Source organism: Emys orbicularis, chromosome 9 (genome assembly GCF_028017835.1).
Source record: "Emys orbicularis isolate rEmyOrb1 chromosome 9, rEmyOrb1.hap1, whole genome shotgun sequence".
NCBI lineage: Eukaryota > Metazoa > Chordata > Testudines > Emydidae > Emys > Emys orbicularis.
Window position 1 is genome coordinate 19,328,341 of NC_088691.1, and position 26,204 is coordinate 19,354,544.

The window sequence follows — 26,204 nt, forward strand, 5'->3', positions numbered from 1 at the left end:
AACCAGGGTAGCTTTCTTTTAAGGGAATCTATGTATCAAATCATGGGTGCCCCTTACATCTGTCTGTATTTCTCTTGGGGAGAATACATGCTGCCCCATGTGCTCTACTGAGCACCCTTCTTGAGCCACTACCCTCTGCACATTCAGGCCCTGATTTAAACAAATCACTTAATATCCTCCTGCAGGTCTACTTCCACCGTGATTCCTGTAAGAAAGCAACTGACTAATAATGGCACGGGAGTAGGGTGACCAGACGTCCCGATTTTATAGGGACAGTCCAGATATTTGGGGCTTTCTCTTACATAGGTGCCTATTACCCCCCACCCTCTGTCCTGATTTTTCACACTTGCTATCTGGTCACCCTACACGGGAGAGGGGTGATTGGTGCTAGTCTACATATCTCAGCAGCAACAACCAAGAAAGTTCTGTTATCAAGCACTGCGTTATCAGAATCACCATCTTCATCAACTGTATGTTGTATTACATCCCTTCCCCTTCGTCTGTGTGTCTCCTTAAGGCTGTGAAGCTGTTTGGGGCAGGGACAGTACCATCCTTTATGCTTACACAGTGCCTAGCATACTGTAGCACTATTGGAAACAAATACTAAGGGATATCTACTGCCGTGTTCCATTTTGGTGCAGCTAGAATAGAACCTGCAATGGGCAAAGTTCAAAGGCTGGTTTTAAGGAATGCAATTAATGAAAACAAGACAGATGTTCTTTCTTAGCGCTTGATAGCACAGCAGGAGATCAGTTTTCTGCCTAAAACAGTGTACCATCCCGGACTGAAAAATCTGTAGATAACAAAAAGTTAAGGCAGCACTAGAGATGGGCTGAAACCACAAAATTCAGATCTGAATTTCAAACAGCAAGAGATTCAGGGCGGCTCAGATGTGGGGCTTTGGTGCAACCCATTACAAAGATATAGGAGCCATTTTTAAATTTCAGATGGCGGGTTGTATTTCAAACACAGGCAGGGATGTTTGGATCCTGCATTGTAGTTCAGTCCCATCTTTATGCAGAGCCCTATAACTATGCCAGTCCCTCAATGTCTCTTTCCGTGTAAAAGGAGTAAGTAACTCTACTTCTAATGAGAGGGATAGCAGATTACTAAATGTATCGGATAAATGAAAAATGAGATCAATATAAGCAGAGCACATAACTTAACAGGAGATGGTAACTGGCTGATAAACTTTTCTCATTTCAGTAATAGTTTACATTGAGACTATAACGTACAACCTTAAAAACACACACAAGTGAAATAATCAGAGGCTGTATTGCTTAAAAAAGAAAAAGGCCAGTTATAAGTGGAAACCCCTTCTGCCAATTCTTCCAGTTTGGCTCTTAGTCTCCAGTTAAGCTACTTTTCACTAGCTGGTACCGTGGAGCAGTGAAATGAGGAGAATGTGCAACATGCAGCAAGGGTGGCTTGAGCAGAGGTCCATGAGTTCCACTGCACCCACAAAAATGAGGCCCAGATGAACTGGTGTGCACTGGGGGCACTTCTTCAGGGCCCTCAGCTCAGGTTTGGCCCGGCTGCCCCCCTTGGTAATAAGGGGGCGACTGGGACAAATTTGAGTCGGGGGTGGTGTGACCTGGTACACAGGTTCACAGACCCACTCAGATTTTGTGCTTGCCATTGATAGTGCAGGGAGTGACTCACCTACCCTGGCCAAATCCAGATCTCACTTTGGATGAGACCCAAGGTGACTGGGTCAGGGATACAGCTCCCATCAGCAGCGGGGCTGGAGCTCGAGGAGAGGCTGGACCAGCCCCCAGGCTGCATACACAGCAGAGGCCCCCCAGTCCCCATGGAGAGGAAGCAACCCCCCTAGGCCTCTGACTTCCCCCATTCCCGTGGGGAGAGAAATGACCCCCCCCCCGGCCCTCTTTGACTCCCGATCTCCTCCCCACCTCCCATTCCTGCAGGAAGAGCAGCGACCTCCAAAGGCCTGGGCCTACTATGATCCCCCTACTTTCTCCCCCCCAATCACTGCACCCATTGAATCAGGAGGCAACATCTGTCTCTGACAACCAGATAGTTTGGATTAGGAAAGAAACTGTACAGGTCCTTTACTCTGCCACCAAAATGTCTGAGGTTTATGGGATCTGAAGACTTGATCTGCATCAATAAAAGAACCTTGGGGTTTACAGTAAGCGCATACAGGCTAAGCATAACATTTGGTAGGGAACAGCAGTCTGCACCTCTGCTGCTTAGTATTGAACATCCTTAAAATTGGCCCAAACTGGTAAATAGTTCAGCATCGGTGAGTGTAAAAAGGCAAATAAAAAAATGTGGTAAAGGTGGCTATAAAACAGGCTAAAATAACTAGAGTTCTACACCTGATGCTAGGGACCGAAAGGGAATCCTGACTCTGAATCGTCGGTGATAGCAAACAATTACAAATATTTAGCTACGTTCTATAGCAGGTGTTTAATAGCTTTACTTATAGCCGAGTTGTAATATGATCTTCCTGCCCATCTTTCCACTGGTTTATAAGCAAGTCACAGGTCTCTCCCCAGGAGTCAAACACATCCTCGGTGGAGTCTATAAGTTTGGAATTAGAGGAACAAATATTGGAAGCACAGTGAAGAGAGCTGGTACAAACCATAGGACATTCCTTGCTCTGTCCGGTAAGTCTCATGTTTCCACTGTAGTCCACCTCATTGAGGTTAATTTCACTTTTGGAACAGTTCTCTTCTCTCTCTTTATCGATCTGAGAATATTTAATGTCTTGCCACATGTAATGCGGCTGAATAACTCCATCTGAAATAGTGTACATAGGCTCTGAATTTGGCTCAGGCACATGTCCATTCATCTTTGAGAAGAGGAGACCCAGTCTTTTGAAAGACTCTTTCTTGGAGCTCGAAAGTCTCTGAACCCTATTCCCATTTCGGACAAAAGAGCGCTTATTTATTCCGTTGCTTTTTGGTTTCTCTTCCACAATTTCGATCCCAGACATAGTTTTAATCAGAGCTGACACATTGAAATCTTTTTTCTTGTTGTCTATATTGAAAGAAACACTCTTGGCTTTAGCTTTTTCTCCAGCACCATCCTCGTTGGTTTCATCCTTTTGGGAGACCTCTGTGCTGCTAGTAGAGTAACTTCTCCTCTGGGGTTTCCTGTTTCCCAAGAGGTCAAGAACTTCATAGCGAAAGCTAGATATGTCCTGCTTTAATTCCTAAGGCAAGAGGGAAAATGAGTTACACTCAGAAGCTTCATCTGTGACATGAAAGAATGATTGTATTCCCCTGAGAGGAGTGTTCAAAGTTATGCAAATGTCTGATACCAAATCACTATGTACAAGAATACCAGATAAATCTTTCATTATTCAGCGGCTGAAGGAACATTTTAGTAATTCTGTGCCTAGAGAGAGAGCCTCTCTAGATCTCTATGTCTCTAACAGCCATTAGGCCAGCCCTCTTGACACCAAGAAAAAAAAAGGAATAATTGTTTTTTAAAAACCTAATGAAGATGTTAACGCAAGGAGTGAATGGGGGCGGGAGGGGGCTCTGCTGAAATTTACAAGCATTAATCTGACTCTGTCTTAGTTGATGGGCCCCACATTTAACTTGGGTGACAAACGTTTCCCTCTTTGGGGCTGACTCCCCCAGAAACTCAAGCATACTAAGGAAAAGACATAGCCCATCTGTCACACACACACTGTGATGTTTAATCTGTTGATTGTCATCTAAGGGCTGGTCTACACTGGGGGGTGGGGGTGTCGATCTAAGATACGCAACTTCAGCTACGCGAAGTATCTTAGTTCGACTTACATGGCCGTCCTCACGGCAGCAAGTCGACCGCTGTGGCTCCCCCATCGACTCCACTTACTCCTCCCACTGAGGTGGAGTATGGGCGTCGATTCAGTGATCAATTTATCGCATCTAGACGAGACGCGATAAATCGATCCCCGATAGATCGATTACTATCCGCCGATCCGGCGGGTAGTGTAGACGTGGCCTAAGTCTGTCTCTTTATGGCTGCCTTTGATTGGTCTGCGACCTTGCATAATCATATTCCTTGCCACTGGTGTTATTGTTCATACACACAATCTTTGGTCTTATCTAGACTAGTATTTAAAAGAGTGATGTTAAATGAAATTAGCTCAATCTGATTAACACCTTCTAAAATCCTAGTCCAGACAAACCGATTGCACTTTAGAACATGCTAAACTGCTAAAGCCTAGAGGGAACCAGAGGGGGACGGGGACCTTGCCTGCTCACAAGAATGCACATAGACATACATGTTCCCACAGGTATGCTCAGAACAAATAATACTGAATAATCCTTTCATAAGTAGTCTCAAAGTGCTTGACAAAGGAGGTGGCATCACTGAGTGTAGCAAAAGGAATTGTTATGAGAGGCAACTGTATTACAGAATAATGGATTACCTTAAAATTTTCTTCAGTTAATCCCTCGTTGGTTTTGGAATTTCGTATCATTGCTGCAACATATCTTTTCACTAGATTTCTGATCACTTCCTGAAACATAAAAGAACATGACTGATTCAGCTACCTACTTATTGAGGCCAAACGGGGCAGTCTCATTGTGTTTTCACTATCTGTGACGTCTCTGTCCCACTGTTTGCGGAGTCACAGACCTGCCTTTGGTGTTGAAAAATGGGACATGTTCTTTCAAACATAATGAAGCATTATAAAGAGTTATAGATCTTGCATCTTGAAAGCTCAGCAGTTAAGCATAATAAGTCAAAGTCCTGTACTTGCGTTGTGTGTATGTAACAATGCTTGTGTGAGAAGAGATTTCATGCCTCAGCCTTCTTAATTCGATACATGACTTCAAGCCACTTAACTTCTCTGCCTTGCTTTCCCCATTTGTAATATGAGGATAATTACCCACATCGCGGGGATAATGTGAGTCTTAATTGGTTAAAGAATGTCAAGTGCTTTTAAAATTACAGTACAAGTCTCATATATATGCCAAGTATTATGGAACTGTTAAATATATCACTTGGAGATTTGTTTTTCCCACACTCATGAGTCATGGACATCTCCAGAGCTAAACAAATACATTTACTGAAGAACAGCCAAAACTTGCTGGATTCATTTAGAGCCACATTAGCCCACATGGATATAAACTGGGGTCCCACTGAAGTAAATGGGCACCACGGACATCTATCCAAGGGTATAGTCTATCCTGAAGGTGATCAGTCTAACATATGTTAACGGCTCCATCCTGCGAGGCTCCCAGACCTTGAGCACCTATTACTGGTACTGGGATCTGAGGATGCTCTCCACTTCACAGGATAAGCTCTTAGTGACTTGCCCCAGGTCTCTGACTCCTTCTGTGGTCCTGGGCTATTCAATTCAGACGGAATTTTTGGTGGGAAGAGATCCATTTGTGCAAATAAAAGTATGTGCCCATTTGCCCCTGCCTTTGTGCACGTCATTGCTATAATTACATAAGCAAATTGGTTTTTAGCCACTGTAGCTGTGTTCACAAACACAGGTGTGCAACTGAACACACATTTTTCAGCCTGCCCACTCCAAATGTTGCCCTCAACCTCTCTGTGCCTGTAAGTGGGGAGAGTAAATCTAGGATGCGCGTCCCTCAGGCAGATGGTCAAGGTGAATGATTTAGGGCAGGATGTTCAAAGGAAGCCTTAACTCCAGGGGCATCTTTGAAAATCCTCTTTGCCAACAGCCCGGTGAAGTCAAAAAGCTCTGAGAACTACATTTTCAAGAATGACCCTGGATGCCTTGACTTTGTGGTGCCCAGCTTCAGACATATAAGAGAGGCCTAAGTTTCAGAAAAGTACCAAGCGCCTGTTCTCTGAAAACGAAGCCCCTTTAAGGCGTCTCAATTTTAGACACCTAAAAGTGAAGCACCCAAAAGCATGAAGCAACAGAGGGTCCTGTGGCACCTTTAAGACTAACAGAAGAATTAGGAGCATAAGCTTTCGTGGGTAAGAACCTCACTTCTTCAGATGCAAGTAATGGAAATTTCCAGAGGCAGGTATAAATCAGTATGGAGATAACGAGGTTAGTTCAATCAGGGAGGGTGAGGTGCTCTGCTAGCAGTTGAGGTGTGAACACCAAGGGAGGAGAAACTGCTTCTGTAGTTGGATAGCCATTCACAGTCTTTGTTTAATCCTGATCTGATGGTGTCAAATTTGCAAATGAACTGGAGCTCAGCAGTTTCTCTTTGGAGTCTGGTCCTGAAGTTTTTTTGCTGTAAGATGGCTACCTTTACATCTGCTATTGTGTGGCCAGGGAGGTTGAAGTGTTCTCCTACAGGTTTTTGTATATTGCCATTCCTGATATCTGACTTGTGTCCATTTATCCTCTTGCGTAGTGACTGTCCAGTTTGGCCAATGTACATAGCAGAGGGGCATAGCTGGCACATGATGGCATATATAACATTGGTCAATTGTGAAAATGTAGGCCTGATGTACTATGTAACAACATTCAGGGGATTTATTATTATTATTGTTTTTCCTTCCAGAATACTGGTATAATGCATTCAATTGGGTTCAAGCAGCTGGTATTGTAAATACACGTTCATCCTGTTATAAGTTGAATCTGATGAATTCTTGAACCCGGGCAGGCTAAGAATAAATAGAAGCTACAAAGGTCTTTGCAGCAGAAGAAAACATTCCTCTCATCTGAGCCTTCCTCAGTCATAAAAAGACCCCAATTGCTCCTTATTTGTGATGAATCTCTGAATTCGTTGCAAAAATAAGGCTAAGCTTTTTGACTTTTTAAAGCAGCAATTTTGATGAGGATTTCACTTCACCGCGTGACCAGGCATGAAATCTTGGCTCCACTGAAGTCAATGGGAATTTCACCCAGCTTTTGCACTGTATTTGAAAAGGTGAAAGGCCACAAGTGAGTCGCTGACCTGAGCCGCACAGACCGTTTGGAAGAAGCCATGCATATTTTATTCCACAATGAGCCGAAACCTCTTAGCGCTTGTACACGTGTCAAAATACATTACAGCACTTTGCAGCCAGCAAGGTGTCACAAATCAAGCACGAGCAAGAAATAGGCAATAAATGACTTAATGTACTGGAGGCTTTACCTGGTAATGTTGATTCTGAATCAGGTTGTCAGCATGCCGTTCCTGCAATTAAATAGGTACATGTATATTACATGGGCATCAGTCACGTCTCCATGTCTCCCACTGGCTCTTTGGAAGCTGTAGCACAGCAGTAGCCCACTACTAAAAGCAAAGGGATACTGGAATCTGTGAGCCTGAATTAATAAATAATACTCTGGGCAAATGAAATACTAAAATATAAGGCTCCTTACTGTGAATGTTTTTAGGTTTTCATGCCTCTTCTGTTCATCCTCAGAGTCCATGTCTGGGCACAGTTGATTGTGGATCCACTTGCAAAGGTACCAGATCGACTTGGGACTTGGAATAATATTAAATGGAGGTGGCAGAGTGCCACCTTCATCAAAGTAACTCATCCACAACTTTGTCCGTGCAAACTTCCACTCAATATCCGCGTGGTCCTGGGAAAGATGGAAACAAAATGTTACTAGCTTCAGGCAAGCTGCATTAGAGGGCACATTGACAACCACTGGATATGTATCAGCGTAAAGGTTGAGTCCTGCGAGAAGATATCTGTATTAATTCACATGTACTGAAGGGGATCTCACATGATGAATGAGAGACAAATTCAGTTCCTCTATAGCCCTTGTCCGTGTAAATACAAAATTGGTATGAAATGTAGCACAATACTGAGAAATGCAGCAACACCAACATTTAGTGAAAAGTGTTCCCCATGTCAAAACCTGGGTTCGTCATTTAAGATTTGTCCTGCCACTATTAATGGTTTCATTGACACCTAAAGCTGAGCAAGGAAAGCCATTCCTTAGGCTGAACTAGCACCAGTGAAGTCATCCACTATGAGAGGAGAAAAAAGAACTTTTCAACTCTTCTGTTCAAATATCATTGTTTTTCCTTTCCTAGTCTGCAGGTGTGTAGAGACACTTCTCTGGGAAAGGATCTTAAACAGTTGTTGTGTTTTGTTTTTAAAGCTACTCTTATTTTAGCTCTTATAAATTTTAGATACAATAAAATCAATCTTGATAAAAAGGATACGTTTTATTGTGCACTAGAGTCTGCATCATACTTATGCAACGTTAAAAACACAATTAGATGCATTTTGCCTATTTTTCCATTTTCACCCTCATTGGAATAGTTCACATGTATCTAGTGCATTACATCCAAAGACCTCAAAGCGCTCCACAAAGATGGGTAAGTTATTAGCCCCATTTTCCTGCTGCACAGAGAGGTGACCTGACTGGCCCAAGGTCACAATCAAGAATGAGGGCCCTACTTTGCTGGGTACTGTATTAACACGTAACACAAAGATGATTCCTGAGCCAAAGAGCTTAAAAACTAAATCTGTGAAATGTCTATCCATAAAAGGGGTTTGGAAGCATTGTTTCCTGTCTATGGTAACAAATCTCACATTATCTGCGGAGAGACACATCTGACTTGAGCCAGGATTTATAGACACCCTCCAGCTTTTCAAACCGGATCATGTGCTATGTCTTTTGTACTTTAATTTAAAAAGTGTCACTGTTTCATATGCTATGTAGAAATCATACTACTGGGCACAAAAGGAAGAAGATTGCTTGAGTCCTTCGCTCAGAACAGTACTCAACACAGCTTACAACGTGACTCTGAATTGCAATGGTGAGGATGTACGTTATGTATTGTTATCCGCACAGGGTACAGCACTGGGCTGAGAGCTGTGACACTGAAGCTGTTTGGCTGTTTAGCATTTATGTTAACACTACCTGACATCAGATGACAATATGGCCTGATTCACACTGCGCTGGGAGGGGGCAGCCATGGAATTTTCTGCTTGTGCAGCCATTTCCATGAAGGGTGGCGTCTGCAAACCCATCGGACTGGGATGCTGGTCCCCAGAGCTGAACACTGGAGGAAAAGTGTAGGGTGAGGTGATGTGATTGGTTGCATGTGAGCATGTTTGTACTAAGCATTCACTAACTACAGCACAGCACTGATGCTGGCTAAGGTTCCACCTACACTATGAAAATGGGCACACTGGGTTCTTGGCTACATGGCATTGCCCTGACTTGGTTAAAATACAACCAGGTCTTGCCAGTTGAGATGGAACAGAACCATGTTTTGATCACGTATCCACATCATGCTACAGCTCTGGATTTCAATAGGGCTGCAGCATAAGTCAGGAACACGTTCAGTTCAGCCCACACAGGAAGCATGTCAGATCAGCACCACACTGTAGCAGGGGCGTTGAGACCATTGAACCAAACTGCAAACCCCGTATATGATGGAAACCACTTCAAGCCGCAGCACCCCTATTTCCAGCACCTATGCACTGTAGCCAGGTTTTCCGCACTGGTAGCTTTCTAAACATAGGTGGGATCATAGAGGCAGTTTGCCTTGCCTTTTGGCCTATGTTACATTTTGGCCAGATCCTCTGGATGGGCATAACAATAAGTAGCACCAAAAGGCATTAAAAGAAACAGCATCTTAACTTAACAGACAAGCTGGAGCCGAGATATATGCAGCCGCATGATAGCTTTGTAGGCAGCCTTCTCCCAGGGAATCTACTGGAGCTGTGCAGGAGGGTTGCCAGAAAGTAACCAGACCCACATAACCCTGGCTACTACAATAGCCAACAAAGATTTCTCTTCCTCATTGTCCAGAAGGGCTCTACTATCCGGAGTACAGAGATGCTAGAACAGCAGCCTGAGCAGGGCCGGCTCCAGGCACCAGGCAACCAAGCTGGTGCTTGGGGCGGCACCTGGAGGGGGGCGGCGCGGCGCTCTGGCCGCCGGGGGGAGAGCCGAGCCCCAGCCGGGGCTCGCCGCCCTCTTGCCGCCCTGCCCCCGGCGCTCTGGCCGCCGGGGGGAGAGCCGAGCCCCCGCCGGGGCTTGCCGCCCTGCCCCCGCCAGGGCTCGCCGCCCTCCTCCCAGGGCTCCGGCCGCCCTCCCCTCCGGCGCCCTCCCCCCCCCGGCGCCCTGCCCCCGGCCGCCGGGGGGAGAGCGGAGCCCCCGCCGGGGCTCGCCGCCCCCCCCGGCTCCGCCCCCCCCCCTCGCGGGGGGGGGGGGGGGCGGCCGGAGGCTTTTTTGCCTGGGGCGGCAAAAAAGCCAGAGCCGGCCCTGAGCCTGAGCGATGCTAATACTTTTAAATGGCCTCCGTTTACTGGGGAAATAAACTTTGCACTGTATGATGATGAATTTTAAATGCAAGACAAATTTTTGGAAAGGAAAGGTGGGAGAGAATCCTTTTCCCGGCGCACGTCTGTGTGTGCATAAGTGCACAGACATTCACAGTATCACAGATCCACTTCCTGCACACTTTGCAACATTTTGTTATATGTTTGCAAAACTTTCATCCTGATACCTAATCCCCCCCAGCAAAACTCAGCGCAAGGCCGAACATACTAAACACTTACACGGCTAAAATCATCCCAAGTGCTCTTTTATTAGCCTTTTTATCCATGTGGCTGATCCCAGGTATTTTAGTAAATATAGCAATGTGGTAAAGAGCTAGCAAGTCTTTATTTATTATTGGACAACTGCTTTGCCTAGTGTTATATTTTAGGCCAGGCACTGAAGTGTTAGTTATTTCACAGAGCAGGCACATGGACGGAGTTGAAATCCATGAAAATTGCTGTTTTCCTGTGGACTAGAAGAGACCAAAGTTGATATGTTGTTGCAACTACTATTCTAATTTGCCTCTATGTGTTTCTAGCTCAGAGACAGGAATGGGAAAAGAGACTAGCTTCAGAGATACTAGAGAGAAGGCTGTCAGAAACTGCTGATCAGCTTGTGTCCTGTAACAGGAGATTTGATAGCCCTTGTATAGGTTACCCTAGTTTGTGTCATTGCAATTTCTATTCTTATTCATGTGTCTAATTTTCTTTAATGTCACTAAGTTATTTGTTTCAATAATGTTCTGCAGTTGCAAGTTGCACAGGTTAGTCATATGTGGTACAGAGAAGTATTTCTTGATTCACAAACCCAAGTCTCTTTTGCTACAGCTTCTGGTTCTTCCCTTGTGCTACTTTCTTGCTCCTTGTGGGTCACTCTAATCTTCTGGCCACTGGTGCATCAGCATTCAAAATAAACACAAGAATGGCTAGAAGATGGGATTGTTCTGCATTTTTCTTTCCATTTTTAATGGTTTTCTGTATATTTTGAGTATGACCTTTGAATCTGTATGTAGCTTAGTGTTCAAACCCACTCCAGGGATTGGCAGAGAGCTCTCTCTCACACACACACACACACACACACAAGATCACAATTGCCCACTCTGGCTTGCAAGGTCTGATAGGGTAGCAGGGCTTGGCCAGCTGTGGTGAATTGGTGGTACCTAATTTCCTCCAGCATGTTATAAGAAGGCTGAATGCTGGCTGGAGGACCTAGTTGGTAGTGGGAGATAAGTGGTTGTTGCAGGGAAGAGTTATTAGGAAGGAGGCAAACAGCTAGATTTTTGTTGTTGTTGTTTTGTTTGGGGTGGGGTTTTTTAACCAAACTGACATTTTGTCTGAATTAAGCCTTTTTGATTTCTCCATTTCAGACCAGAATAGGGCCCGGGGTGTGTGTGGGTGTAAAGTTTTGGGGTAATTTTGCGTGGCCCCTGTAAAACTAAATGCGCCCATCTCTTGGGCTGGGAGAACCCTGGTCCCAAATCCATTTAAGCTTCACCTGATTTGCCACACACATGCAACTCTAGTATGATTTCTTTTAAAAAGACAAACAACTTGCTAAAATCTAACCCAGATTACCCAGTCTTGTCCTCATTTGCTGCTGTGAATTCCCCGGAGATTCCAAATCAAGCTTGTTTCAGTTATTTGCACAGCTGTTTTGAGAACCAGAGTGAGGAGGGCAAAGCTATTTTGGTGGTAGTTTTACACTGGGCCTGTGCAATGGAAAGGCTATTTATTTTACTGAGAGCATTTGTGTGTGCCAGGCAACGACCCTTTCCGCATTCGAATCCCTCCTTAGAACACGGGTCAGAGGCAAAGTTGTTCGGTGATCACCCACCACAAAGCAAAGTACTTTTTAAAAAACCATCTGTCCTGCTTTGAGTTTTGTGCTTCACTGATCACTCAGTGCATTATAGGCCAAACTCATTCCTTCAGCGCACTGAAGTTAGTGCAGCTACCCCAGGGATGAATATGGCCCTATGTATTTGACTTTGTGATCAGCTCAGTCTTGAGTGTAAGTTCCTCAGGGAAAGGACCGTAGCTTTCTCTGTATTGTACAGGGCTCAGACCACAATTGGCATTTAATAAGTAAGAAAAACCCCTAATAAAGCAAGTTGATAGCATGTCTTTGAGACGTGTGTTTATGTGAGGGAGAAGGGTGCTGCCGTTTCACAGAGGAATATTAAAAGAGAGCAACTTGGATAAAATGTCACTCTCGGTAGCATCAGTCATATTCCAGGTATCTCAACATACCATCCAGAGCAATTCACATAATGCAACCTGTAGTGACAGTAGACAACAGGAGTATTCTGTACTTCGCACTGACAGCTCTTCTAGGCTTTGGCATTGTCACCACTTCTACTGAGAGAGAGAGGGGAGATTGGCCAGGATATGAAGCTTATCCCCTAACCTTTCACCACAGCCAGGCAGAGCAGAGAACTGACCATGGGGGGCCACGTTCAGCAGGCACAACTCCAGTGGAGGTGCTGCACCTCCCCCACCTTGTATTGCAATGTCAGCCTGGGCTAGGAGCTCAGGTCTTGCTGGGACCCATGCCACTCTCACCCCCATGTGGACATCCTACTCATCCAACTCTGATTCCCAGCTCATTTGTCATTTTTAGATGATTGTTTTTTCCATCCGCTAGTTCCACATGTGCTCTGCAACATGCCCTTGTTGCCATAGCAATTCTGTATTCATATCAAGATTAGATTTCACTGCCCTTTCTGCGGGCCACGTCCGTGCCACTTATCCCGTCCTCCCTCCAGGTCATCACTCGCTGTTGTAGCCTTAGCACATTTTAGCTCTTCTGGCTGAGTCAAAACCGCTTAGCCCAGTCAGTCCCCAAAAACGCAGGGCACGGCACACAGATATTTTTTTTCTTCCAAAGAAATGTTATCAGGATCCACTGCAATGAGGCTACACGGTAGTGTCTGCACAATCCTTTGGCAAATCCCTGCCAGTTAAAGGGGTAATTAATCTTGTCTAGAGATCCCCATGTGGAATTGCCGCGGCCATCTTATTTTAGTGGCCACAAGGATTTTCTAATTCAATAGCAGTGCTGTATTCGCAGATGTGCCAGATCTGAAATAATTACCTACTACACTAATTATCCAGCATAATTCAAGCACTAATCTCAAGCTTTATCGCTGGGTAGAAAACCTGTTATTTACATTTTTTTAAAATGTTTTATAAAGATTCCTATTACCATCTCCCCTTCTCCCCTCCCCTCCCCCCAGCCACATGGTTTGAATCATGCTTTATCAAATAATGGGCCTGATCCTTAGCTGGTATAAATTTAGCATAGATCCATCAATGGAAGTCTGCCTTATCTAGATATCTTAAGTGGCCCCATTAACACGCTACCTGAGCACCTCACAATCTTTAAGGTATTTATCATCACAATTCTTCTGATAGGTAGGAAAGTGCTTTTATTTCCATTTTACAGATGAGGCCCAGATCCACAAAGGCATCTAAACCCCAGACTTGGTTACCTAAGTCCCAGTTTTGGCTCCACTGCAATCCACAAAATTCCCACTAAACCAGGGGTCGGCAACCTTTCAGAAGTGGTGTGCGGAGTCTTCGTTTATTCACTCTGATTTAAGGTTTCACATGCCAGTAATACATTTAAACATTTTTAGAAGGTTTATTTCTATAAGTCTATAATATATAACTAAACTATTGTTGTATGTAAAGTAAATAAGGTGTTTAAAATGTTTAAGAAGCTTCATTTAAAATTAAATTAAAATGCAGAGCCCCCCAGACTGGTGGCCAGGACCCGGGCAGTGTGAGTGCCACTGAAAATCAGCTCGCGTGCAGCCTTCGGCACGCGTGCCATAGGTTGCCTACCCCTGCACTAAACCCTATAGGTGCTTACTCACTTGGTGCCTATGTTTTCAAGGTAGAAGTTCCCTAGGTGCCTATGTTTCTGCCTCTGGGCTTGTGGACAGCTGCCTCACTCTAGGCATCTGGACACCTATCTCCCACCTAAGCCCGAGGCGGTGGGTTCCCATTCGTGGATCACTAAGCAGAGATAGGCACCTAAGTCCAGGCTATAGGGAGGCACCTATCTCAGACATACACCCCCTGTCATTGGCAGCTCCCATTGGCTAGTTTAGGTGGCTCCCCGCCTAGCACACTGGCTAACATACCTATCTCTCCCCTTTCATTGTATAACGAGACTAGACGCCTAACTCGGGCTTTGTCGATCTCAGCGGTGTTCCTGTGAGTTTCTACATGCTGCAGTGCTCAGCGTTGCAAGACCGAGGCCCCTTTGTGGATCTGGGCCAGAGAAACCAAGTGACTTGTGCAGGTTTGCCCCAGTTTCCTGAGTCCCAGGCTAGTGGCCTAATCACAGCACCACCTTCCCTCTCAAGTCAATAGAGTGATTCCAAATTTACACCCACTGAAGATCTTGTATCTTAGTACATGAATGGGCTGCTTGTAGGTCAAGTCAGGCTACGTCAGCACATTGTGTCAATACAACCCATCAGCTACAATATCACCCAAAGAGAATACACTCAGCACACAGGCCGTCAAGCACTCCAACATCTTCAAATTTCATTTTACTGTACGTACAATAATGAATCCCCACTAACTTCATCCTCTCCCTGCTAGGCTGAGGTGCACGAGTGTCTTTGCTCCCATTTTTATGACAAGGGGAAGAAAATGTGTTCCAAGAACACCCACCTTTCTGCAGAAAAGGGGAGAGATCGTTATCAATCTAGCCTCTTCCTGTTCGGCCCCAAAAAGGCTCTGTGTGCTGCTCCCATTATGTTGTTACACCGCAGCAGCTAGTGGGCTAAGTTGGAATCAGGCTGCCTGGCGGGGATAGTTTTCTGCTTGTCACAACACCCTTTGCTTGAGTATGTCACAGGGAAGGTGCAAGGTGGCTCCCCCTTCCCACAAGGGCCATTAGCAATTACAATCCCTGCACCCAGAGTGTAGGGGGACTGCTCTCTGCTAGTGCCCCAAGAAGCACCAGACTCCTCAACAGGTCACTGAGATGGTGTGGCATCACACAACCACCAACACAGGCCTGAGTCTACTACACCCAATCCAGCCCTCAGTTTGGGGGACAGAAATAGCACTCCTCGTGTGTTAAGCTGCCTGGGCATAAAATAAAATGGAAGCCATCTTCAGTATAAGCCCTACATTTGAAGGTACCTAAAATTCTGCCAAGGCTTTAGCATGAGTCTAATTGCAGCTTATTATTAACTGCAGGTCTGCCTCAGTCACACGTCACTCCCTGGAAAGGCAATTGTTACTATGAACATGTCCATCAATTATAAATATTTATTGCAAGTGCCTTTGGGGATTACAGTGCCACGCACATACTCAGTGCCCAGTAAATAAGAAGAAGAACTAATTATCTTTGTTTCATTGATCAGTCTTTCATAGAAATGGATGTGTCCATTTGGCAAGTCGGCTGATTTTGCCAACTTAAGGGAAGCATTTGGTGTATGTTTGGAAAATGCACCCTCCAGCATCTCTGCTATTTATATCTTCCGTGGATAGGATACATTTGGTAATTAAAATCTTTATTCTAGCTTACACTGCAATACAGTCCACAAGGTATTTGGGTTATACACACTAATTACCTCTCATCTCCCAGTAGCATATCTAATGGAAACAATGACAGCTAATGAGGAGGCCTGGGACTATAATATTTGGGGAAAATATAGAACCACGTTCCATGCTGTCCTTTGTGCTGTTCGATTATTTTGGGCTGACAAGCGAGATGCATGTGGCACAGCTCTTTTCTTTTCCTCACTAACATGCCAACAAGTTCAGTTTTGATTTGAATACCCACATAAATCAGAGCAGTATGAAGGTGATCAAGCCAAACAGCCCCCTGAAAAACACCAGCAGGAAGAAATGCTGGGAACGATATCAACAAAGGCTTTGTTAATCCTGCTTCCCATTGTTTCTCTGATAGCGCAGTCTGAAAAGAGCCTTTTCTGCATACCGGCTAGGCTGATAGCATTACCAACACAAATACATGTTACCTCACTACCTACTGCTGTGTCAGATTGAGTCATCCACACCAATCAGCAGCAAACAACTGAAGAGCTGTGGCGATGCATCTAAACGACGCTAACGCTGCTGAATGTATTACGTGCATGGTAAAAATGAATCTGCGATGCTTCAGTTCTCCGCGTGCCCCCCCATACATAAAACCTTGCCTTTGCTTCATGTACATAGTATGTTGGATTTGGATCTTAATGATCCAGTGGAGAAGAAAGCTGATGAATTTTGCTATTGAGCAGGTGGGACCCAGAAGCAAGGGGGAGATAGAAACCACATTTTTCCACTCTGGATTAAAATATGAATTTCAAACACACCAAAATGTGTGGTGTTTGCATCCTAGGATCCAATTATGGTCTATTATAAAGACATAAGACATTTTCAAAATTGGGATTCCGGTTTCCAGCACTCCCAAGATTCAAGGGTATTTTGGGTCTCAGGCTTTGGTTCATCTTGTCCTAAAGGTAGTGGCTGTTTGCAATGTTTAGTTCTGGATTCTGATTATGGATAACCCCAAAGTACATTTGAGGTTTTTTGCCATCATCTTCTACAGTCGGTAAATGTTTACTAGTAGATTTCGCACTTAATCGACCAGAAAGGTAGCAATACAGTAACCTCCTTGTAAGCCTAACCCTGGGAGATGTTTTCTCAAATTGCTGGGATTTTCTTGACTCAAAGCAAAGAGATTTGGTATGAGATCTGTTACTCATCCATCTACCTCGTCCCGCTCCTCTGCATTCCATATTCCCTTTTCGGTTTTTTATGACTTCATCTCCTCCCATATACTCCTACCCCATCCTGGCATTCCCATCCCAAATAATAAATAAACAAACAAAATACATAATTAGCAAGAAGCCTGAGTCATTAACCAAAACAAACATATAGTGTTATTGCAGTAACCCATGTGCTATGATTCCCCTCCCCTCCAATTGTCTGTCTTCGCTTGCTACAATTTGCTTATATTTAGGTGGTAAGGTCACTGGGGCAGGACTATATCTCTGGTATATTTTGTAAAGTGCCTAGCACCAATGGGAGCTCAATGCCTGCTTACTGAGGTCCTTACGCACGGATTTAGGTGACTAACTGTAAACTCCTATGTTTGAAAAATGTTAGCCTAAATACCAGGATCATTTAAAAATACCTCCTTAAGTCAAAGGAAAGGAGATTATTATAAATTAATAACTGATCAAATATGTTCTTTTGCTGACCTTTGAGCTGCAGATGTGGCATCGAGCCGTGGGAGTGGGAAAGCCTTTATTTTTCTACAAACTCTGATACTAGGGGGCTATAATGAAGGGGCTGACAGGGCCTTAACTATAGTGTGGCAACAACTTCATGCTGTAATCACATTAATCCATACCGATATTTACACCATAGAATTCTGTTTCATTAGACATTCTCCAGCTTGTTTTATCTGGTGGGGGCTATCCTGCTTTACCTTATTAACATTGATTTAGTTGGTAGACTGCAGCTTGTTGAAAAATGAGTCCCTAGAGATTTGGAATCCTTTAAAAAAAGCCATGTTTCCGAGGGCTCTTAATGCATCTGTTCGTATTGCCTCCTCATCAGCTGGGAATTCCCCCGCCCCCATTAAATCCCATTTGATTTCTTTTCCCCAGATAAAGCTCCTTTAATATATATATTAGGAATATGTTGGAGGGAAAAGAAAGAAAAAAGACAGTAAGAGAAGCATAGAGAATATTTCCCCTCTACCTTTTGCTTATGTTGTTGTTACTCTTTTAACTAAAGGCTCTTTAACGCAGCAGCCTGAGATAATGTTAATTCAGCTTGTCAGGTCTGAATAAAGAACAGGAGATTGCGGCAGGTTGCAACCTCTGTGGTTCCATCTGGATATTTTGACTTCCATCATGTAGCTATAAGGAAACCTTGCTGTGCTGTAGTGGGCACAGAGCCACAGACTTGTCATATGGGGCTCTGGCAGGCTGAATGCAACAGGGAAAAGAGAACCCATCAGTATTGTACTTGTGACTGTCTCTTTATCAACAAAGCAAACTGGGAGTCATGAGTGGGTTTTGAGCTCATCCTGATCCTTGGCTTGCCATTTAACGCTTTTGTTCCCCTCAAGAAGCCATGAGCTGGGTGGCTAGAATGCTACAAGGGGGTTGGCTTTGAGATCAAAAGCAACTGGAAGGATTTAATCGCCTGATCCTGCTGGGCCCTCTCAAGGGTATAAGGGTTTACAGGGTTGGGCCCTAGGACGGAAGCATTCTATTTGCTTATTCTTGCAACAAAAGAAGAATGCAGCATCTGAAGTCAGAGCACATAAACTAGATCCATCTGGAGGCCCGGCAACAGCAGATGAATATTAACAGCGTGATTCAAGTCCACAGGTGATATGTAATTAGGCCAAAGCCAGTGAAAACACAAACAGTTCTACATCTTCAAACGAATATTTTAGCTTGCTAGCAAACAATCAGTTAAACTCCCCTGCACTGCACAGATAGGCTCAGAGTCTGATTTTACACACGGCCTCCTGTCGCTGCATTGTGGAAGCACCACACACCTTTGCTGCGCCAACCCTCCCTTCAGTTCCACATGACGCCTTACAAGGTGTGCCCCACCAAGCCTCAAGTACTAGAGATATACTAGTGGGCCCTGTGAATCATGCAGCTTCTCACAAGCTTCTTTTCTTACTGCTAAGGAAAACAAAGGCTCACCATCCAACTTTCCCTACATCTCATGTACAGAGATGGGGCTACAATGCAAACTTGATTATCCCAGTAGCGTAGGAGACATTTAACACACATGGATAACTGGGAGAATTTTCAATGTAGTGAATAGGCATCAGAGGACGTGACCCACTTTTGGATAGCAGAGTAGCAGCTAACTGAGGTTTGGGTAATTGCGATTATGTTGTAGCTAAAAAGATTCCTGGGCTAAAAATGCACTTGTGCACAGAACACAGGAAGTTGGTTTGCAAATTGGAATTGCATGCACAATGGTATGTGCGTGCACGGATCCCCGAGCTGCACGTGCACACTGGATGTTTTGGGTGCCCGGTTTGTGTGTGCACTTTAAACATGTCGGCCTCAGTATCTATAGCGTCTTACCATCATAGTCCTTCCTGAGGCCTAAGTCCACAAATTGTGTCAATTCCACTTTCTACATTATTGTGCAAAATTATTAGCACAGCATCATAACGGAATACACCACTCAACAAGGACAAAGTTACATGGTCTTTGCCCAGGGGATCTTACCATCTAAGTAAAATTAATGCAAAATAAAACTGGGGGACACATAATGATAAAAAAGAGACTGACAATTCATTTGCAGAGCAAAGCTAAAGGAGAGGTGTACACATCCCCCTTTAAAACTCAGTTGCTTTGCTACTAGGCACATATGCAGCTTCAAGAAACACCTGTCCAAATCCGCATGTACAAGAAGAGCATAACTTCATTTCCTGCTCTACCTCAAGGTACATAAACAAATGCAAGCCTCGATTTGTCCTTGATAACAAAGAATAGGTGGACCCGAAACAAAATCCCAGATCCAAACACTTCTCCACTCTTTGGGGAAGCTTGGATACTGATCTAAACGTTGCAGCTGACCTCACTTCTCTTACGGACCGATTCACAATGTCTAAACACATCCTCATTCGGGGGCAGTTTGGATCCAGATTTAGATCCAAGTTTTGTGGCTTGGACCATCTCCTGAAAAACCCATGAGAAGAATCAACAAAATTGACAAGTTTCTGGTCCCCTAGAATGCCAGAAAGAATATCTTGGCTTGAAATAAAAACCTGGAAGTTCTTGTTATCTATTGAATGGTTACCAATACTAGCATTCAGTTATGCAAACTAGGGCATGGAGAATGACATCTCATGTTTTGTGCCATTAACCATGTATTGCCGGAGTCAGAAAGGAGTCTTTCCCTTCTCCCCAAAAACAACGTTTCACAATTCCCTAGGTGCATTATGGAGGTTTTGCACCTTCCTTAAAAGCATCAAGTGTTTGTCACTATTGGACTCGCTGAATGGGTGGTCTGATTCTATGGGTCTATGCGGTATAATGCATGTCGCATAAATGACTCTCAAGAAATGGGAGGCTGGTTTTATTTTTGGACTTTTCTATGGATGTTGTTGACAGACTCATAGTGGACATTGAGAAATATACAACTACCTAAGATGGAAACTGTGGTATCTTGAGAAGTGTCTCATAAAACCTGTTCCTGTACATACACCTGCATTCTTCTGAACCTATCACCCTCAACCCTCTTGGCATGACTCATACAAAGTCTCTATGGCATCTTTAGGTCTTCTTGGGAGAAGCTGCAATATGAGGCAGGCACACACAGAGAACCGATTTTGAACTAACTTTAATACTAACAAGCAGGAAGATCAACATGCAAGAAAACTCTCTAACTTGATACATGACATTATTCATTCCAATACATTCCGAACTCCTTTTCCCCACTCTAAGAAAATGTAAATTGACACAATGCAGCAATATCCACAATGTCTCACAGTCAGAATGATGAACCTAAGCAATCTGCAGTTGATGTGAGCAGAGAAGGTTAAAGTTTTCATCAAGCCTGCAGGTAGCAAACCATTGTGACAAGTGAAATTCTGACACACATTACAGTAGGCAGTAGTTACAATTGTGGCACTGAAGGAGTTAAATGAATGCACAGAACCAGAGGAACAAAAAGCCAGAGAGGTCAGAGGTAGGAGAACTTCTTGTGGGAAATCCACTGCTGTGCTGTGAGCAATGCAATAGGTGGCTGAAAAATCTCTTAAATTTATCTGTGTCGTAATTACTATGCTGTCTGCTGCTGGCAAAGCAAGAAAATTCCATCTAAAATGCTCCTAGATTTGTAGTCAGAATTTCCTGGTAGTGTTAATTTATTTTTAACCACCCATACCAGCTGTCCTTGTTTACTACACATAGACCCTATATTTTTAAGGAGAATATTTGCCATTTTGTCACCCTGTCTCTCCAATAACAATGTCCTAATCCAATCCAGAGTTTAAAAGTATGTTCCTATTTTTCTGCCCAATGTCCTAATTTGTATTGCTCAAGCATTAGCAGGTACGTTTTTACTAGGTCAGCCAATCTGCTGTCAGTGATACACGTGCATTTGGCCGTGATTTTCAAGTGTAACAAACACTTGAGATGACACAGCCAGTCACTGCAATCCTCATTTTTGTGGGAAATGTTTCTTAAATCTCCTATGACTTGATTATCTCTATGGGGGAATAATCATCTTCCATTTTAGCCTGCAAGATCCCAGAGCACTGTCCCAAATGTATACTGTGTATAGATATTAGCCACCTCTCAAAAGAGTGGAACACAACAGCTGCCTCGCAGAGCACCACAGCACTACATAAAAGGAGGTGAGGGAAAACATCCTACCCCGTGAACAATGCAGGAGTGATTCACAAAGACTGGCTGCAAGAAGCCAGTTGAATTTGGCCTGGGTGCAGGGAAGAACTCTCCAATTCTTGCTAAAATTGCATAGTTTATTAAATGGCTATAAATGCTCAACATCCTATTTTATAAAACAGCCAGTAAACCCATGCTGGAGTGTTGGCTCAGTGCCACTGGCTGAATCACCAACACTACTTCTTACAGATTCCTAGATTTTTCTTGGAGGCTTCCCATCCAAATACTAACCAGCCCAGAACCAGCTTAGCTCAGAAGATCACAGCCCCAGGATTTTCTGAGTGCAGACAAGTGATGGCTTCAGCTGTTAAATGTATCTTTGGCTCATGTTGCTTTTGCTGTCTGCACAAGGTTAAGATAACTGTTGATATAGCTCCTGTGAGGAACTCCCACAGGGTATCACAAAACACCTAGAATCTGAATCCATCTGGGCCATGATTTCACAAACCATGCTGAATGTTTACCCTTGCAAAATGCATGTGCATCTTTGGTCCCAGAAAAAACTGCATTCCTGTGTATTAATTGGACCTATAGAATTGTATTACACCTTTCACAAGCATCAAGGTGCTTTGCAGAATTACCATCTATACATGCAGAAGGACTCCTTCACTTCAGATGCAACCAAGCGGTGACAATATGAGAAATAACTTTTCACATAAACTGACCTCATTACCCACCCTGTTACTTTATGCCACTCATGAATGATGGAGCTACCTGGCCACCCCAGTCTCATGAAGATCAATTTCATTGTCCTTCTACTTGTCATCAAGGCATATTCCTTGTGCATTCATAACTTGATGCTATTTCTGTCACTTCTGGACAGGAATTTAGATGAGGGAGCCAATCGTGCGAGACGTACAGTAGTGTTCTGTGCTGCTATATAGAACATTCTGATCCTCAGAAGTTGATGAGGCCCAGAAATGTATTGAAACGTAATGAGGTGTTTGGATTTTGTCTGCCTTCTTGTTTGTGAAGTGTAGTGACTCCCATGATCAGATATTGACAATGGTTTGGCAAACTGGAAAACCATGCGGGCTGTGCAGTGAAAAATCAATATCTAAATTGCCACCGGGTGCTCCCCAGGGAACAGACAGTTACTGAAGTCTGAAATAAATTGGTCCAAAAATCATAAAATTCTTGCAGCTCAGTAGATTGTGAGTCCCCTTAAGCTGTGCAGAGGTTATGCCATGTGCTTGCCTTACTGTGTCTTCTGCAGTTATTCTATGGCTTCATGTTGTGCTTTTTCTAACAACCAAGAACTAAACCCTGTCTCTGGGAGAACTGACTGAAAGCAAGGAAGACCTAGATTCTCCCTCTTCTAGCCTCACCACAAATGCAGATGCAGAGATGAAACACGCAGGGAAAGATTTATCACGGTGATATTATTTGGTCTTTTGCTCCTCAGGTCTGCGAATGCTGCTGAGGCAGCAGCGCACTCACATGTGGGAGGCGGGGAGGGGAAGAACGAGCTGATGGTGTTGCTGAGGGGCTCATTAACAAGTGGTGTGGATGAGCTCTGATTGGAATACTGCCCATTCCATCTCTGGGACGCGGTCATGCTAAGACATACTCCCTCACCCGGTCGTTTTGTCAGGGTTCACTCTTCTGTGGGAACTTGACTGTGACAGAAGGCTTTTCACTGGGGGATGTATAAAATGGACTCTACAACTCTCCAAGTCTCCTGATCCTCATGCAGTGGGCTGCTGTTATCTAATATGCTTTATATCACCAGCAAAGATAGCATTAAGATAAGAAAAGCTGCCCAATTCAGCAGCCAACCCAAAAAGGGGGTTTCTGTGAAGGCGGGTTAAGAAAATGAACCACGATCATAAAACTCAACCAATATTAATTAATAGCAGTTAGGGAACATATTTATTCATCTATAACCCTTAGAAGAGGCGGGGGAAATTTTCTAGCCATGAGGAATGCTGTAAGCCACCAATGCAGAAATGCCAGCTTTAAGGATTGAGCTCTTTGCAGGTTCAGTTTGTGCTGCATCGGGACAGCCAGTAGCTGATTATCTCTTGCCTTCCAGGCAAATGTCACTGCGCTGTATGGGAATTTCTGTATTACATATTAGGTGACAAGGAAATCATCTACCATCCCCATCCAGTCACTGTCACAAGCTATGGTAGGAAGCGACCAGTCCACTCAGCGGCAGCTTGACAAATTTGTCAGCGTGAATAGCTTATCTGAGCCCTTTGTCTGCTGATCTTTCCCAGACAGACATAGATTTTGATGCAAGAGTTCACTGTTCATGATTGTTCCGTAAACCATTTATACCAACAGTTTTCAGTGTATGGGTTGTTCAAACTGTGCACCTCAGCTAATTGTTATTCCTTATTGATGGTGTCTGCCTGGCTATCTAAATCACGTTGGTGGTGTTTCTGGTTTTTGATAGGATGGGCCTTTAGACAGGAGAATAATGAACAGGAAATAACAACAGCGAATAGTAAATACCACGGTTCTCATGACAATCTTTGGTTTTGGCTTTGTGTCATTCACAAGCCTATCTGAAGCCAAGTAAGGAAGAGGACTGGAAAAGCATGTCAATGAGGCTGTCTGGGTTCCCCACATCTCCTCCCAGAATCTGAAGGGTCAGCGCTGTTCAGAGAGCACTGAAAGCACTGACACAGGCTGAAAACATTTATGCCTTTGTAGTGATCTATTTTCCAAGTGGCTGGCAAGATTAAGGGCCCGAGTCTTTCCATAGGCTTTAATGTGAGTTACATCCCTAGAGCAATGTAGTTCTGCCCTGGTGGCTAGAGGCTGTTTTCAACTTAGCTAGCTAGTTGGGATTGGCATGAAGCTGCCGTTGAGTTTGGAACAGGAAGATGCAAGCAGAAAAAAAAGGTCCAGATGCTCCTTTGTATACAGGCAGGGATTAAAGTATAGTGAGAGTTCCCTCTCCTTGCCCTGTTTTGGGGAAGCATTGCTCCCATACACCTTCCCTCCTCTGGCTGGTAAGGTGAGAACTCACCAGCCAGGGGAGTCTGACGTGGGAGCAGCAGAAGCTGAGGTGAATTTCCTTTTTCTCTTTTTTGATTCTTCATCCTCGTCCAGAGTAAATAATGGCATTGATAGAAAGGAGGGTGGGAAGCCCAGCAAGGGATGTGTCAGACCTCTGTGTCACTGGCCAGCTTGGGGGCAAATATTTCTTTCATTTCAGATACTTTTTGACTTTTGTTCCCGTTCCCAGATGATCCAACACTGCATCATCCCATAATGTCAAGCTCCGTGATGACAGCAGCCAAAATTGTCACACACACCCTCCCGCCGAATCTAACCTACTTTAAACACTGTGTACACAAGGTTTAGGCTCCCTTCAGGCTTATTTACTTAAGGGCCTTAATAAAATATAGAATGATGCCTTCCCAGGATCACAGACTGAGGCGTTCTTTTTCCTCTCAACCTGCAGTGCCTAACTCCTCCTGCTCAAATATCAAATGCCATTCAGAGTCCAGTTTTCATAACATTGACAATGTGTCCCCAGTTCTGCCTTTGGGTGTTCAAATGGGCCCTTCGGTGCTTAAAATGAGGGTATGGTTTTAAAGACCAATTTGAACACTCAAATACAGAGTTGGTCAAGTTTGAAAGTGGACCCACAATGCCAGACATAACTGAGCTCAGATCCTGCGTTCTGAATGGGCGTTATCCTAGACTCAGTGACTTCAGCATTGCAGGATCAGGCAATTACAGGATTGGTTTGCAGTTCAGTTGAGAATTAACTGATTTCAGTTGGTCCATTTTGGAATCAAAAGTTACAGAAGTGGCTCATTGCACATATGAGGAAAGAGGGTTTGGATAATAAATGATAGGACTGAGGAGAAAAGACACCAGAAAACATTTAAAAATGAAACAAAAAGCGGGGGGGGGGGGGGGGGGAAACCCTTTCAAATAAAACCACCCAGTTGCATTGGGTTTCCTGTGTGCTCTAAGGTAAGTAAGTAAGCTGTTAATGGCAAGGTGATTAATACTCCTGATGGCAGAGTTTAAGAAAAGATAGGACAGTTAATAGCTGATAACCTCTACATTCAAGAAGCATTACAGTCTAGCAAAGCATCATCCATGAGCACAGTCTAGTGACTGGAAACTCCACCACACCGGCTGTGGAGTTGTTGAGGAAATAGCCCCAACCATCCTGGAAGAAACCATGGGACACAAATGCTGCATGTAAAGCAGATAGAGCTTGCAGAGAAAATCGGAACGGAAGATGGAGGGACAACTTACAGCGATGAGCTGGTAGGAGTTGTTCATCATGGCTATGAGCATGTTCAGCAGCACGACCAGGGAGATGACATTGTACGTTCCGAACATGGTGGCCCCGACAAACTCCGTGAACTCATGCCTAGCCTTCACGTTGGTGACGTAGAGATTCAACAGACCAAACACGGACCAGAAGAGCGACTGGAGGGTCTCAAAAAGTCTGCAAAAGACAAACTGCACTTTACTACTTAGGTCTGGGGGGACAAGAAAAACAACTGGGTCTCTCTGAGCCGTGTCTGTGATGAGGGTGAGTACAATGGTGCACTGCAGCATAGGGCTTTCTGCACCATTGCCATGGTGAGGGTGGGGATTGCCATGAGGAAGATGGGT

General features: G+C 44.2%; 1 protein-coding gene across 1 annotated transcript in view; it reads right to left on the minus strand.

The window, feature by feature from the left end:
* Window positions 1-2,446: 2,446 nt before the first annotated feature.
* Window positions 2,447-26,204, minus strand: part of TRPC5 (transient receptor potential cation channel subfamily C member 5) — a 99,473-nt gene continuing 75,715 nt past the window's right edge. The window contains exons 6-10 of the mRNA XM_065410760.1: window positions 25,839-26,034; window positions 7,271-7,477; window positions 7,041-7,082; window positions 4,394-4,483; window positions 2,447-3,181 (exon numbers count right to left, since the gene is read on the minus strand). Coding sequence (XP_065266832.1) covers window positions 2,447-3,181; window positions 4,394-4,483; window positions 7,041-7,082; window positions 7,271-7,477; window positions 25,839-26,034 — 1,270 coding nt within the window. The remainder of the gene's footprint in view (window positions 3,182-4,393; window positions 4,484-7,040; window positions 7,083-7,270; window positions 7,478-25,838; window positions 26,035-26,204) is intronic.